General features: G+C 43.9%; 1 protein-coding gene across 2 annotated transcripts in view; it reads right to left on the reverse strand.

Moving 5' to 3' along the window:
- The window catches only part of espl1 (extra spindle pole bodies like 1, separase), a 37,601-nt gene extending 25,923 nt beyond the window's left edge, over window positions 1-11,678 (reverse strand). The window contains exons 1-11 of one of the 2 annotated variants that reach the window (XM_060920253.1): window positions 11,561-11,678; window positions 10,414-10,503; window positions 10,004-10,312; window positions 8,556-9,269; window positions 8,386-8,475; window positions 7,722-7,833; window positions 7,055-7,182; window positions 6,772-6,965; window positions 6,396-6,638; window positions 5,872-6,016; window positions 640-805 (exon numbers count right to left, since the gene is read on the reverse strand). In XM_060920253.1, coding sequence (XP_060776236.1) covers window positions 640-805; window positions 5,872-6,016; window positions 6,396-6,638; window positions 6,772-6,965; window positions 7,055-7,182; window positions 7,722-7,833; window positions 8,386-8,475; window positions 8,556-9,269; window positions 10,004-10,312; window positions 10,414-10,494 — 2,182 coding nt within the window. In that variant the 5' untranslated portion in view covers window positions 10,495-10,503; window positions 11,561-11,678. Of the gene's footprint in view, window positions 1-639; window positions 806-5,871; window positions 6,017-6,395; window positions 6,639-6,771; window positions 6,966-7,054; window positions 7,183-7,721; window positions 7,834-8,385; window positions 8,476-8,555; window positions 9,270-10,003; window positions 10,313-10,413; window positions 10,507-11,560 lie in introns of both variants that reach the window. The other variant, XM_060920252.1, reaches the window with a different exon arrangement.
- Window positions 11,679-14,787: the final 3,109 nt, after the last annotated feature.

Genomic DNA, 14,787 nt, shown 5'->3' on the forward strand with positions numbered 1-14,787 from the left:
TAATAATAATAATAATAATAATAATACCACCATTCAGTGTTTTGGAGCCTCCCGATGTCAGCTGGGATCACGACGTCCTCTACATTGGGCCCGTCGTCGTTTGTGTCCGAGTCGGAAATCTCACCTTCTGCAGGCAAATCGTCCAGATACGGCTGAAAACGATGAGGCAAAATGCCACCCACTGCTTCGTCTTCATGTAATCCAACATGTCCAGTGTCAACCTCAAAAAGGGCCTCAGTTTCTGAAGTCTGGTCAGAAAATCGCTCGGTTTCGTTGGCCATAGCTGCCTTGAAGGCCAAGCAGTCGTTCTGCATGTGACATCACGACAAATATGGCGGCCACTGACAGCGGCTTAGCGCTTGGCCAGATTGACGCAACTTCGCACAAAGACAAATCTACTGATTTCGTTCTGTTGGTGGTTAGTTCTATCATGAAAGTGATCAGTGGTGTTTGTAGTTTTATTACAGAAACCTATTTTAGAGCATAATTTTGCCGTCAGGAGCCCTTTAAAGGAACTGTAATTTTCTGAAAGGCCCGAGTCATCACGCGCATGAAACCGGTTTGGATTTCAGAAGAACGAGCCTCAGCGTGAATGTACAAGTTTAAGAATATGAAGGCGTGTCAGTGTTTGTCCCTCACTGTTGTGTTCAGACAGATTGAAGCGCAGTCCGTCGTACACCAGCTGACTCTCCTGGACTTTCTGCTTGTCTTCATACTCCAGATCGTTCATGGGAACCGGATCGAGATCGGCAGCAGTCTTACTGCCGTCCTGCACTGCACGCAGACGCTTCTCCATGTCCACAGCCTGGGAAAAAAAAAAACACCACCACACATTTTCACGGCGAACTGGAATCAGCATGGCACTGGAACTGTTCTTCTGTCCTATACATCCTCTTGTTACATGTGTACAGAGACAGCAGGAAGAAAAATAAAGCATGGAAGGAAGTTGATGAGGAGATCCGTGGTACCTGGAGTGACAGTGGGGCAAAAAAGTATTTAGTCAGTCATCAATTGTGCAAGTTCTCCCACTTAAAAAGATGAGAGAGGCCTGTAATTTTCATCATAGGTACACTTCAACTATGAGAGACAGAATGAGGAAAAAAAAATCCAGGAAAATCACATTGTCTGATTTTTAAAGAATTTATTTGCAAATTATGGTGGAAAATAAGTATTTGGTCAATAACAAAAGTTCATCTCAATACTTTGTTATATACCCTTTGTTGGCAATGACAGAGGTCAAACGTTTTCTGTAAGTCTTCACAAGGTTTTCACACACTGTTGCTGGTATTTTGGCCCATTCCTCCATGCAGATCTCCTCTAGAGCAGTGATGTTTTGGGGCTGTCGCTGGGCAACACGGACTTTCAACTCCCTCCAAAGATTTTCTATGGGGTTGAGATCTGGAGACTGGCTAGGCCACTCCAGGACCTTGAAATGCTTCTTACGAAGCCACTCCTTCATTGCCCGGGCGGTGTGTTTGGGATCATTGTCATGCTGAAAGACCCAGCCACGTTTCATCTTCAATGCCCTTGCTGATGGAAGGAGGTTTTCACTCAAAATCTCACGATACATGGCCCCATTCATTCTTTCCTTTACACGGATCAGTCGTCCTGGTCCCTTTGCAGAAAAACAGCCCCAAAGCATGATGTTTCCACCCCCATGCTTCACAGTAGGTATGGTGTTCTTTGGATGCAACTCAGCATTCTTTCTCCTCCAAACACGACAAGTTGAGTTTTTACCAAAAAGTTCTATTTTGGTTTCATCTGACCATATGACATTCTCCCAATCCTCTTCTGGATCATCCAAATGCTCTCTAGCAAACTTCAGACGGGCCTGGACATGTACTGGCTTAAGCAGGGGGACACGTCTGGCACTGCAGGATTTGAGTCCCTGGCGGCGTAGTGTGTTACTGATGGTAGCCTTTGTTACTTTGGTCCCAGCTCTCTGCAGGTCATTCACTAGGTCCCCCCGTGTGGTTCTGGGATTTTTGCTCACCGTTCTTGTGATCATTTTGACCCCACAGGGTGAGATCTTGCATGGAGCCCCAGATCGAGGGAGATTATCAGTGGTCTTGTGTAGGTAACACTATCCCTTTAAGAAACTACATTTCCCATCAGCCAACTTCTGTGTTGACCTACGTCACATCCTCTTTGAAGCCATAAGTAACGGAACACGTTTCCGCGCGTGCTCTCTCTCTCGTCTGTTCCTGTCTGCACATGCAGAGATCCGCTCCGCCAAGCAAACCAGATAAAGACGTCTTTCCTTTTCCTCAAGAATCAGAGTTTCGTGCTTTTCTTTCACCTTTGGCCACGGTAGATTCTAGAATCGCGCGACTTTAAATTCAGATTGAGTGAAAACCGGTTTTCAGTTACTCATCATAAGTACATACGGACTGCAGCCCAAGCAGTTAATTAATGTCATAAGCGACCAGCTACTTCTAATAAAGCGCTGTGCACATTATTTTAATCAGAGATTTTCTTCCCATGAACTACAAAGCGTCGGATCAAGAATTCTCTGCCTTCTACAGAAGTCTTCACGAGCTCCTGTAAAATTCAGCATCTTCGTAGCTTCTCTGTATTCCTACACAGAGGCAAGGTACTGGAGCAGTAGGGGTCGACTGATAATCGGCCTGGCCGATATATCGGGCCGATATTCTGCATTTTTAGGGTTATCGGTATCAGCCATAATTTCCACCGATATGCCGATAACATGCCTTTTTGCAGCCATTTCGTTCCTAACGTGACTGTCACTGCACGTCCTTTCCTGCACTCGCCTCCCTGAGTTCAAGAACACGGTCCCGCCCACCACAACATCTGATTTGTTTGGCACAAGAGATATAGCCAATCGACATGTGTAGCTAAACGCTGTGAACTGTTTCAAGGCGGCCGTACGGGCACTCGGGCAGAAGCGGCACAAGGGATACAGCCAATCAACACGTAGCTAAACGCTGTGAACTGTTTCAAGGCGGCCGTATGGGCACTCGGGCAGAAGCAGATCCCACTTCAAGGTAAGGACACGCTGCTTTTGCCGCAATAAGTCACAAACGCACAAGTTGCAAAAGCACATCATTATATGTTTACATTCTTCATCTACTACTCGTTAAAATTGTCCATTTGCATCTGTGTAGCCAGGCAAACTTAGCTTACGGAAGGAAGCACTTGAATTAGCCTACAACCAACTAGTCTCGCTGAAACTACATGTAATGCTTCCTTCACTACAATATAATCCTCCTAAATTGGGAATATTAGGCTTGGGCATTAAAAGCATTGGAATGTAGATGGTTACTTGTTAAGTTGTTACATAATAGGGAGTGATAGCCTACTTTATGTTTGATTTTACTTTTTAAAAAATGCTGCAGGCAGCTCCCTACACTTGATTTGTTATTTAAAAACTACTTGAAGTTGGTAAGTCTTACTTAGTTCTTAGTGTAAAAGAATCCAGAGTGTATTTTCATTTATTTTCCACTGAAAATGGTGAGCTGTAATATAGTAGGGAGTGATTTTTTTTTTTTATTGGTGAATATTTTATTATTTTATTTCTCATTTTATTCTAATGTTTGACTTTATTGTACAAATGCTGCTGGCATCTCCCTGCACAAAATTTCATGTTCAATTTTACAATTAAACATACATTTCATGGATATGAAGGTCTGTGTCAGTGTGTGCTATGTTTAATTTCATGTGAATTATAATGTTTACATTTATCGGTTGCACATATCTGGGGCGGCACGGTGGTGTAGTGGTTAGCGCTGTCGCCTCACAGCAGGAAGGTTCCGGGTTCGAGCCTTGTGGGCGGCGAGGGCCTTTCTGTGCGGAGTTTGCATGTTCTCCCCGTGTCCGCGTGGGTTTCCTCCGGGTGCTCCGGTTTCCCCCACAGTCCAAAGACATGCAGGTTAGGTTAACTGGTGACTCTAAATTGACCGTAGGTGTGAATGTGAGTGTGAATGGTTGTCTGTGTCTATGTGTCAGCCCTGTGATGACCTGGCGACTTGTCCAGGGTGAACCCCGCCTTTAGCCCGTAGTCAGCTGGGATAGGCTCCAGCTTGCCTGCGACCCTGTAGAACAGGATAAAGCGGCTAGAGATAATGAGATGAGATTGCACATATCGGTTATCGGCATCCCAGTTCCATAATAATCGGTATCGGCTCTGAAAAAACACATATCGGTCGATCCCTATGGAGCAGATTTGGCATTTTGGGCAAAAAGACTAGTCTTAAGAATTAGTTTATTTACGTAGTGTGAATTTAAACTCAGGAACTGTTTAAGTGTGCACACTGATTTCGTGTTTCCATCATTGTTCCATTTTTGATCTCAATTGTTTCATCGATAGGTTTTGCATGCCCCCTTTTCCTTTCTAACACCAAGTTCATTATTTACACATATTTTGACCTCATCAAGATTTCAGTGAATTTGGTAAAGTTATAAAGCTAGTGGGTTAGCTGTTACGGCTAATTCTTCTGTCTCATTAGCATCCAGGGCTAATTGTATTGTCTCCAGGAACTATAAGGCCTCACCACGTGGTCACACACAAAACAGACCTCAGTTAGCATCCCACGCTATCCTTTTGGTTAGGCCATAGGCCTCACAACACACCTTAGCTAGCAAACCAAAGCTAACTCTCTTTGTTCTATAAACAAACACGTGGTGACCCTCCCCCCTCCGTTCTTTATCACGAGGTCCTTTGTCTCAACTTTAGATAGTATTCCAAGCCCTGATTCAATTCAACCTTTATAACACATTCCCCCGTGCCCACATACATCACGGATGACCATTTGAATGTATTTCAATTGTTAACATTTAATTTTTTTTATCACACACACCTCACTGTTTGCTGCTGACTATTTGAAGACTTCAACTGCCATTATTCATTTTATCTCTGTTATAATAAATTCAGTTAATTATTGAAACTGTTTATTTGCTGTTCCGATATTTTTGAAGTTACTCAATCTCAAAGGATTCCAAGGTGCATACAAGTTGTGTAATATGGTAAATGATCATAATAATTTGGAATATACCATAATATAGCTGTTTGATAATTTATTATTAAGCATCAAAATTAAAGGTATTATTTAATGAGACTGATTTAATGAGATTGATCACTTAATTACTAATTGCACCTACACTTGTATGTCTTCCATTTTCTAATAATTGCTCCCACAGTTGATTTCTTCACACCAAGCTGCTTACCTATTGCAGATTCAGTCTTCCCAGCCTGGTGCAGGTCTACAATTTTGTTTCTGGTGTCCTTTGACAGCTCTTTGGTCTTGGCCATAGTGGAGTTTGGAGTGTGACTGTTTGAGGTTGTGGACAGGTGTCTTTTATACTGATAACGAGTTCAAACAGGTGCCATTAATACAGGTAACGAGTGGAGGACAGAGGAGCCTCTTAAAGAAGAAGTTACAGGTCTGTGAGAGCCAGAAATCTTGCTTGTTTGTAGGCGACCAAATACTTATTTTACCGAGGAATTTACCAATTAATTCATTAAAAATCCTACAGTGTGATTTCCTGCATTCTTTCCCCTCATTCTGTCTCTCATAGTTGAAGTGTACCCATGATGAAAATTACAGGCCTCTCATCTTTTTAAGTGGGAGAACTTGCACAATTGGTGGCTGACTAAATACTTTTTTGCCCCACTGTACATAGCTAGTGCAGTTAGCTTCTCGCTAATCTAATCTGAGATTAATGGCAATCTGAGTGTTATTGCATCATAAAGTGCACGAGCCTATCAGGTTAGAGTATGCAAATACAGCCCATGCAACACCATGGAAAGGGGGCGGGGCCTGATGGACAATGTGCCTTCTAATTTAGACTTTTTCTCCAGGGGAGTTCAATCCTATCTTTGATCTATATGAAATGATCCGTCCCATCTCTGACCTCCTGTAGATCGGCCTCAAGCGTGCAGATATAGAGCCAGAGAGAGGCGTGGGCCTTTTCATCCTTCAGCCTATCAGAGTTCTCCACCGTCTCTGGCTCCTCCTCCAACAAGCGCAGAGCCTCTTGGGCAAAATCCACGGCGGAGCTGAAGAAGAAGTCAACGTGAACATTACAACAGAACCTGAAAGTTAAACACGTGCAATACAAAAGTAAAAATAAATAAATAAATAAATAAATAAATTTGGGGGCGGGGGAGACAAGTAAAACATTAGGTAACTGCAAAACAACATTCTACACTCAGTCCAAGACAGACAGACGTTGCATACATTGAAGAGACCTCAGAATTTCTGAGAACAAAACTCAGAAAAGCAGATTCTTGGAATTTGGCTTTTTAACCTATAAATTTTTCCTTGCCAAAATTTGAGACTTATCTTGGAGACCATCCAAGTTTTTTTTTCCTCCCTCATAAATCTGAGAGTTTAATCTTTCTGAAATGGAAAGATTCACACAACGTTCACACACACCAGTCAGTCTGTTGGCTGAAGTCGTGGTAACAGACCACCTGAGCCATCTCACACAGGTAAGAGGCCCGCCGGAGAGTGTGTGTGGTTTCCTCATGGCAGATATCGAGGAGGTCACACAGAGTGTTATAGCGCTCCTGTGCCGTGTCTCCACTCTGCTCCTTGTACACCCGCAGCTCCTCCTCCAGGAGACGCACACACACCTCCTCGTCCGCTGTTGCAGATCCTAGACCGTCCCTCAGGGTCCTGACCGACACACAGCAGCTCCGGTTTTACATCATTTTAAATTTTAATGTAAATGATCAGAAATCAGCATCTAACAGGAAATCAGGGTGTGACGAATAAAACACTTCTCTCACAAGTCATGTGCTTGCGTTACCTGAGGCGCGTGTCGTCCTCTCCGGCCCGCGCAGCGTCACACTTGGTCTTAACCCACAGTGACACCGGTTCTGAGAGATGATCCAGAACTCGCGAACCCAAAAGCTGAATCCAGCGCACGACCCAATCCAGAGCTCGGTCCAACTGAGACGCTCGTCGACTGCACTGTACTGCTAACATGAAGCAACGGTTCACCTGAACACACACACACACACACCCCTGAGAAACCGGCAGAAACCAGTGAAGGTCAGTTTGTGGGGCGTGGCCACAGGGGCAGGTCTTACTCTGTCCACAGGGAAAGAGGATGGACAGTCTTTACTCAGCTCCTGGCAGATAATCTCCACCAGTCCATACGCTTCCTCATACAGCTTCCTGTTAAATAACTCGTACACCACATTGTTCACCACACACACTACACACACACACACACGGGAAATTAAATACATTTATTCTACATTTGGATAGATGTTCTTGTATTATTCCATTTTCATACATTTTTAAAACACAGCTCAAAGTCTTCAGTGTGACGGATTTAAAAAAATAAAAGTAAACCCACACACAAGGCATTGAAATAAAACCATAAAGTAAAGAAACTAGCAGTGACAAAGTCCAAGTTAATTACAATATGAAATGAGAGGACACTTATTTCTTCCTTCAAAAGCCACCAAGCTTTAGAATGTGCTTACCCCCCCACACACACAAAATACATCCTTTACACTGTAAATATAATAAATGTAATAAAAAGTCAGATCCTTTTATACGTGATCATTTCCAGCCCCAAAATAAACTTCTTTCCCAGATCCAATCTCTGCGATTTGTTTCAGGATCTGATGTGTTCTCTGATATCTGATGTTTAGGAAGCGTTATCCTGATACACGTCCTGGTATTCTAGCATCTGGAATTGTGCTCTGGATCTCTGGTGCACAAAAAAACACCAAAGCTGAGATTTACCTGCTTTCAGTAAGAAGCCGTCGTTGGACAGTTTGCGAAGTTCAGTCATCATGCGTCCTGCTGTTGCCTGGCAGTATAACAGGATTCTGTCCAGACATTCAACGACTGAGTCCTAAACACAAACACGTCATTTTATTCATTCACTCATTGGGGGGGAAATGATAGTCACCAGTTTAGTACTAAAACTTCCTACTGGCTGCGTCTAATACCACCATTGAAAGCGGAGGAGGACGAGGAGTAGGAGAGAGATCTCCCCCCCAGTGGGATATTCTGGTGCCATGGCGCTGCTGCTTGTGTCAAACAAAACTTGTTCCATTTTAAATTCGCACAAATAACTCATTAAAAAAAATTAATAAAGGAAACTGACTTTTACAAACAGAAACCTCATCGTACGAGTCGTTCTCGAGGTTACAGCGTTACTTTCCTCTGCGCAGCTTTTCCATCTCACCTTTAAAGTTAACGAAATGTAAACTCAGGAGGCGGGCCCTGATCAAACCCAACAGAGGAACAGCATCAACACCCCTGTGTCAAGTGAGGCCACGGGCACTTCTAATGTTGTCATGGCGACCACTCCAGCCATCACTCACATAGGTGAGAGATCACTAAACCCTCCTTTAGCTCTGATCTGGTTGTTACCTGTGTAGGAAGTGTGCGTGTTTTTTACCTGTGAGGTGTGTAAACTGTCATAGGTGCTGAGGAAGCCCTGGTACAGACTGAAGCACAGAGAATACTGCAGCTGCTGTGAGAACGAGCCCTACAAAACAAACAAAAAGGTATGAACAGAACACAGCCTTCTGAAAGAAAGGAAGAAAAAGAGAATGAGAGAAAGCTGACCTTTTGCTGCTTGAGTAGAAACTCCTGATATTCCTCCCAGAAGGAAAAACTGGCCAGCAGTGTAGCTCCGCCCATGCCTTTCGACTGCCCCGCCTCTGTTGCCCAGACAACCAGCTGACACGCCTCCAGCAGGGCGTGGCTTTCCGTGTCACTCAGAGCAGCAGGCAGGCCTCTGAGGATGCGAGCGCATTCTGTGAACGCCCTGCTGCATTCCCCGCCGGCGCCGAGGTCTCGATGCAGTCGCACAGCACGACTCGCCAGAACCAGCACCAGACCCAACACCTCGCTGAGCTTCTGTACGCACTCCAGCGCTCCGTCCACCAGCCGCGCCGCTTCATCCCACAGTCCGCTCTTACACAGCGGCTTACACACCTTCACCACTGCCTCACACCTCACAGCCAGCAGGGGCGGAGTCAGTGCGTGATCCTGCTCCACGTGCGCACTGAGGAAACGTGTCCGGAACGCCGAGAGCAAAAACGCAGCGTCATCCTGGGACAAGCTCCCACGTGCACGTTCGTACTCGCTCAGCGCCTCCTCCACAAACAGAGGTACTTTCGATGAGGTGGAGGACGTCCCCTCCAGCAGACGGAAGCGCAGAGCCTGCAGCTGCCCACTGAGTCGCTCTCTCGGCGACAGACCGGAGGCCTGAGCACCGCTCCAGCCGTTCCACAGGACGGCAAAACAGTTCCGCACCAGAACACTGAAGTCTTCAGCCTGTCATCGAAAACATCAGGGACACGTTACTGCTCAAAGAACCACAAACACCGAGACAGAGGTGCATTAATCCACTCAGGGACAGAACTACTCTCTCAGATGGAGACACGTAGGGATACCACAAAACCTTTAGTGTCAAGGTACCAGAACCGGAACTATTTTTTCACTGCTCCATCATGTGAACATTAAAGAACAGGTTCGGGAAGATTTTCTCTCACCTCAACTCTGAACACTGGCCTTCAACATGTCAGGGCTTTCAAATCAAACACGTTGCATACTGAAATAAATAAATGTTTTTGAACCCATGTTCTACTTTTAGTCATTTAAAATAAAACCTACAAACAATTTTTCAGCTTTAAATTAAAACATTTTATTTTCCCTCCGTTTTAAATCAGGCATCTAATTATTTTTTTGATTTATACAAAGATGTCAGGTTCGTTACAGACTCGGCACAGCAGATCATTTCCACTTTGTTCGATACGAGGCTCTCAATGTAATACATCTGTTTTGAACTGCATCATTCAGTCTGGGTTAAAGACATTGCCATGGCGATTGGGAAGGTCACACTCTCCAGAGGAGAACGCAGGATACCGAGAGCTACACGAGTCAGAACAGGAAAAACAAAATCCTGTGTTTTAGACACACCCCCTTCACGGCCATATTTAACTTTGCAATCACGTGGTATAGGAGCTTCATATATTGTTATGCCTCTCCAAGAGGGGGTGTGGCCATACCTTCGAGGACACTCCCTGCAGTCTGAGGTACATCAGCTCCCCGAGTCGACCCGCAGCAGCATGAGCTGCGTGCGTCGCCAGCTTCTGAAGGATGTGGAAGATGATCTTCTCTAGATAAAGCGAGGAACCCTGTACTCCGGGTTCTGTGATGGAGCAGTAGCCCCATGTGGCCAGCTCAACCAGATCCACCAGACGCTCCTGAAGCTCAGGGTCAAGAAGTCCTCCTCCGCCGAGGCGCTGGTTGCAGGCTCGAATTATCCGGTCACATGCCGTCCGGCCGAACGGTCCGAGGCCGCCTTTTACATGCTTCTGTAGAAACAGCAGGTTTCAGAGAAACAAACTTTCAAACATCTAGCAGTTTAAAAACTCACTCATCACATTTTATTCTCATTTAAAACATCATTCCTTACCTTCAGCTCATCATGAAGAACAACAGTGTCCTTTACGCAGGATATCCGCTGGACGTACTCCTCTGTTTTTAGACATTTCATTCTTCTTTCCTTCTTCACACACACACACACACACACACACACACACACTCTCAGGACATGGACAACTGCCCCCCACCCAATATAAATGTAGGGGAAACACTGCCATCCATCAGCTTACAGCAGTCACAGAGTGAAGGCTTTATGAACAGGAAGATCTTGTTTATCATGCAGATTACTGATCCTAAGAATGTTACTCGTTTATACAGTAAAACTTTTCTTCTTCTTCTAACAAAACTGACATTTTCAAGGTAACACTCATCAGCACAGATCTGTAAGATCCTTGAAACGGCTCATAAAATATTCATTAAATGATAAAGTCTCAGTTGAAAGCTAGAAACCTCACATTTGCTTTGTAACCCCAAACACCCATGAGCCCTGCTGCTTCTGTCTCTCTGACTGACAGGCCAGAAGAACTCCAGACAGGAAGTCAGCTTTACAAACCTGATTTCTCAGCAACTTAAAGCTGCATTAGGTAAGAGTCACACACTTCACTAAGATTTGAATGATCTTTATTTTTTAAACTCATTAACCCCACCCCCATCTCCACCCATGTATCCGAAGCTCCACCCCCAAACTCATGGTGGGCTAACTAGTGTTAGCACGCTCACTACAGACTGAACAGGATCCATGACGTCACTACCAGCCTGACGTGATGACGTGATCCCGCCGGGGAGGATTGAAGAGGCTGTGAAACAGTGTTGGGGGCGTGTCCATAAAATGACTGACAAGTGGCCAATCCAAACACATTCCGGGCCGGAAGTCTGGTTTCAAACCGGGTTTTTATTATTTTAAAGCCATGTAGTACATTTTCCCCCCCAGACTCTGGCTCAAACTGTTACCCATCATCATTTCTCCAGAAATGTTCCACGTTAAGCAGTTTTATTAAACTCTGTTTGTTGTTGTGATTATTCCTGCGTAAACTCTGACGTGTGGCTAGTCAGCTAGCTAACAAACAGCGGCTAATGCAGCTCGCGAGCTAACTAAAGCCGTGTAACTACACCGACTCGACTTTAACCCGAGTTTAATAAAGTCCTGTCAGAACCCACTCACCCAGAACCCCACTCACCCAGAACCCGTCTCGGTGTGTGCGGTCAGTAGCCGCTAGCGTTAGCGCTCAGTCCTGTGGGGAGTTTATACTGACCGCTGCCTCGCGCACTTATTCAAAATAGCGCTCGGCCTGTCGGGAAACACGAAGCAAGGCATTCTGGGTATTACAATGTGACCTGTTTTTCATCTGTTCATGACCTAACAAACATGGCGCTCATGCTCCTCCCCCACCGTGCGCACGCGCACACACTTCTTTTTAAGACCCCACACACTTTAAAAAAAAAAAATTTAATACAATTAATAATCATTGAATAATGGCAGCTAAATGAATTATAATAATCTCATCTCATCTCATTATCTGTAGCCGCTTTATCCTGTTCTACAGGGTCGCAGGCGAGCTGGATCCTATCCCAGCTGACTACGGGCGAAAGGCGGGGTTCACCCTGGACAAGTCGCCAGGTCATCACAGGGCTGACACATAGACACAGACAACCATTCACACTCACATTCACACCTACGCTCAATTTAGAGTCACCAGTTAACCTAACCTGCATGTCTTTGGACTGTGGGGGAAACCGGAGCACCCGGAGGAAACCCACGTGGACACGGGGAGAACATGCAAACTCCGCACAGAAAGGCCCTCGCCGGCCCCGGGGCTCGAACCCAGGACCTTCTTGCTGTGAGGCGACAGCGCTAACCACTACACCACCGTGCCGCCGAATTATAATAATTTTTCACGGAAATTAATAATTTTAATACAGTAAAAATGCATCAATTCAACAAGTGTTTCCAGGCAAAACAAAACTCTCCCGGTAGCACTTATGATGAATATGAAGGAAGATGTGGTGAATAAATGGGCCCCCTCTGGGTCCGTGCGGCTCCTGATTATAAATAAGAGTTTTCTGATGCCGTGTCCATACAGTAAATACAGCATATATATTTACTCTATGAGGCAGTAGCTACAAAAATGAACAATTTAAAAATCACAGAAGTAAAATATACCAAGTGTCTGTACTTTATATTATTCTCCTCTTACAGTTTTCCAAACTGAACCCTCCGAGCCGAGGCTGACACACACACGCTGTCGCCACGACCCAAACTCTTATTTCCCGGAAATGGCCCGGCGCTAGAGCTCAGTGGAACGCACTTTCCCTCTGGAATAAGCATAAACACGTCTGAAAGTGATTTCTTTAGTCCATTTATTTCAAATGGTGAACCAAACTGTATACACTCACCGGCCATTTTAATAGGAACCCGTGTATGTGCAGTGCGCGACTGTTACACTCTTACAGCACGATGACGTAGTGGCTCGCACCTCGATATGAGGCGGCAGACGCAACAAAAATGATTTTGACCTTTTTGGTGACCTTGACCGGATGACCCTCAAAATGTTGGAGGTTCTATTTGAGACCAATGTGCATCTGTTCTGAAAGTTTCATGAAGGTTAATCCAGCTGTTTTCCCGTAATATCATTAACAAAAGAAAAAAACAAAGAAACCCAACCGAAAACAAAACCTCACCCCTTGGTGGACTCCGTCCCGGGCGAGGTAACTAACAAACGAACACAGCAGTGCTAAAGGACATGGACCAGGATATAAAACGCCATTCATGATGGTCAATTTGAAAAAGCATTTAAAACTAGTGTTGACCACCTGCACTGAGGTAAATGGTATTAGCACTGACTCGCTAATTTGAGTGATCTGAAAACTTCTTCTGAAGTTGAGTAAAATCTGCCAAAGAAACTGAAATCTGAAGTTACCAAAGTTATATTTTATTATGGATTATTACAGTTATTCACCTGTTCGGCTTTTTTATTATAATTCAGCACTTAGACTTTAATCTGTTCAACATTTGGACAGATATTTAATTTCACATTTTCAGTAAAATATGTTTTAGAAACAAATATATATTTTAGTATAAATCATCCAAAAGTGTATTATATTCCTATAGGTAAGTGATATATTTGTCTGGCATGTTTGAAACTGGAAGAGGCGCTCCTGATAGTTACTCGTTTTGGTTAGTTTAATCTTTGAGATTTATCTTCACTTGTGCATTCTGCTCTCTGATTAATGGTTATTTTGACCAGTAATGTCTTTCTTCTTGTCATAAGATTATGATCCTGATGATCAAGCAGTTCCCACCCAACCATCACTCACATCTATGGCCAATTTAAAGTATTCAGTTAACCTAACCATGTCTTTCACATGGTGGGGGAAGCCAGAGCACCCAGAGGAGCCCACACAGACATGGGGAGAACATGCAAACTCCACACAGGAAGATCGCCCGCCATGAGGTTTGAACCCGGAACCTTCTTGGCGTCAGGTGACAGTGCTAACCACGACACCACAGTGGCACCTGTCAGCAAGCTTATACATCGTGATGCATACCATGTAGCACAGAACTTCCTTTTTTTGAGAATTTTGATAATCATGTCACCCACATTAAATAAACCTCATGAAATTTAGTGAAGGAAAATAAGCACAGTGGGACCAACATATCCACTAACTCAGTAACCATGGATTCAGTTATCCAGGGCCAAAAATATGAAGCAGAAACCTCAGAATCTTGTTCATTCATTCATTCATTCATTCATTCGAGAGCAACCATATTATTTTCTATAAATGGTTTGAAAACAGGATGCAAAAGCAAAATTCCTTTATTATAATAATAAACATGAACAACCAAACAATGTGAACACAGGAAGAATCATGAACATGAAGCAAAAATGAGAAACAGGAGTAGGGACTAAACTCTGAGCAAAACATGGTGAAAATTAGTCACAACAAAAACTAGACAAACACAGAAAGAAAAAAGGAACTAACATGAGCAAATGATGATACAGATCTCCCACTGGCTTTGGACACTATTTTTATTTAGTACACAGCCAGTATCTACTTCGAATTCACACACATGATGTATTCTGAATTTGAAAGTTTTCATTTGCATTATTTATATTAGTGTCTTGCTTTTAATTTTACTCTGACGTGAACTACAGTATATCTGTACAAGTGTCTATCATTAGATTTGTACACGTTTAGTACATAGAACTTTACTGAGGAGTGAGTGAGTGAGAACTACAGTGGTGCTTGAAAGTTTGTGAACCCTTTAGAATTTTCTATATTTCTGCATAAATATGACCAAAACATCATCAGATTTTCACACAAGTCCTTAAAGTAGATAAAGAGAACCCAGTTAAACAAATGAGAAAAATATTATACTTGGTCATTTATTTATTGAGGAAAATGA

Source organism: Neoarius graeffei, chromosome 4 (genome assembly GCF_027579695.1).
Source record: "Neoarius graeffei isolate fNeoGra1 chromosome 4, fNeoGra1.pri, whole genome shotgun sequence".
Lineage (NCBI taxonomy): Eukaryota > Metazoa > Chordata > Actinopteri > Siluriformes > Ariidae > Neoarius > Neoarius graeffei.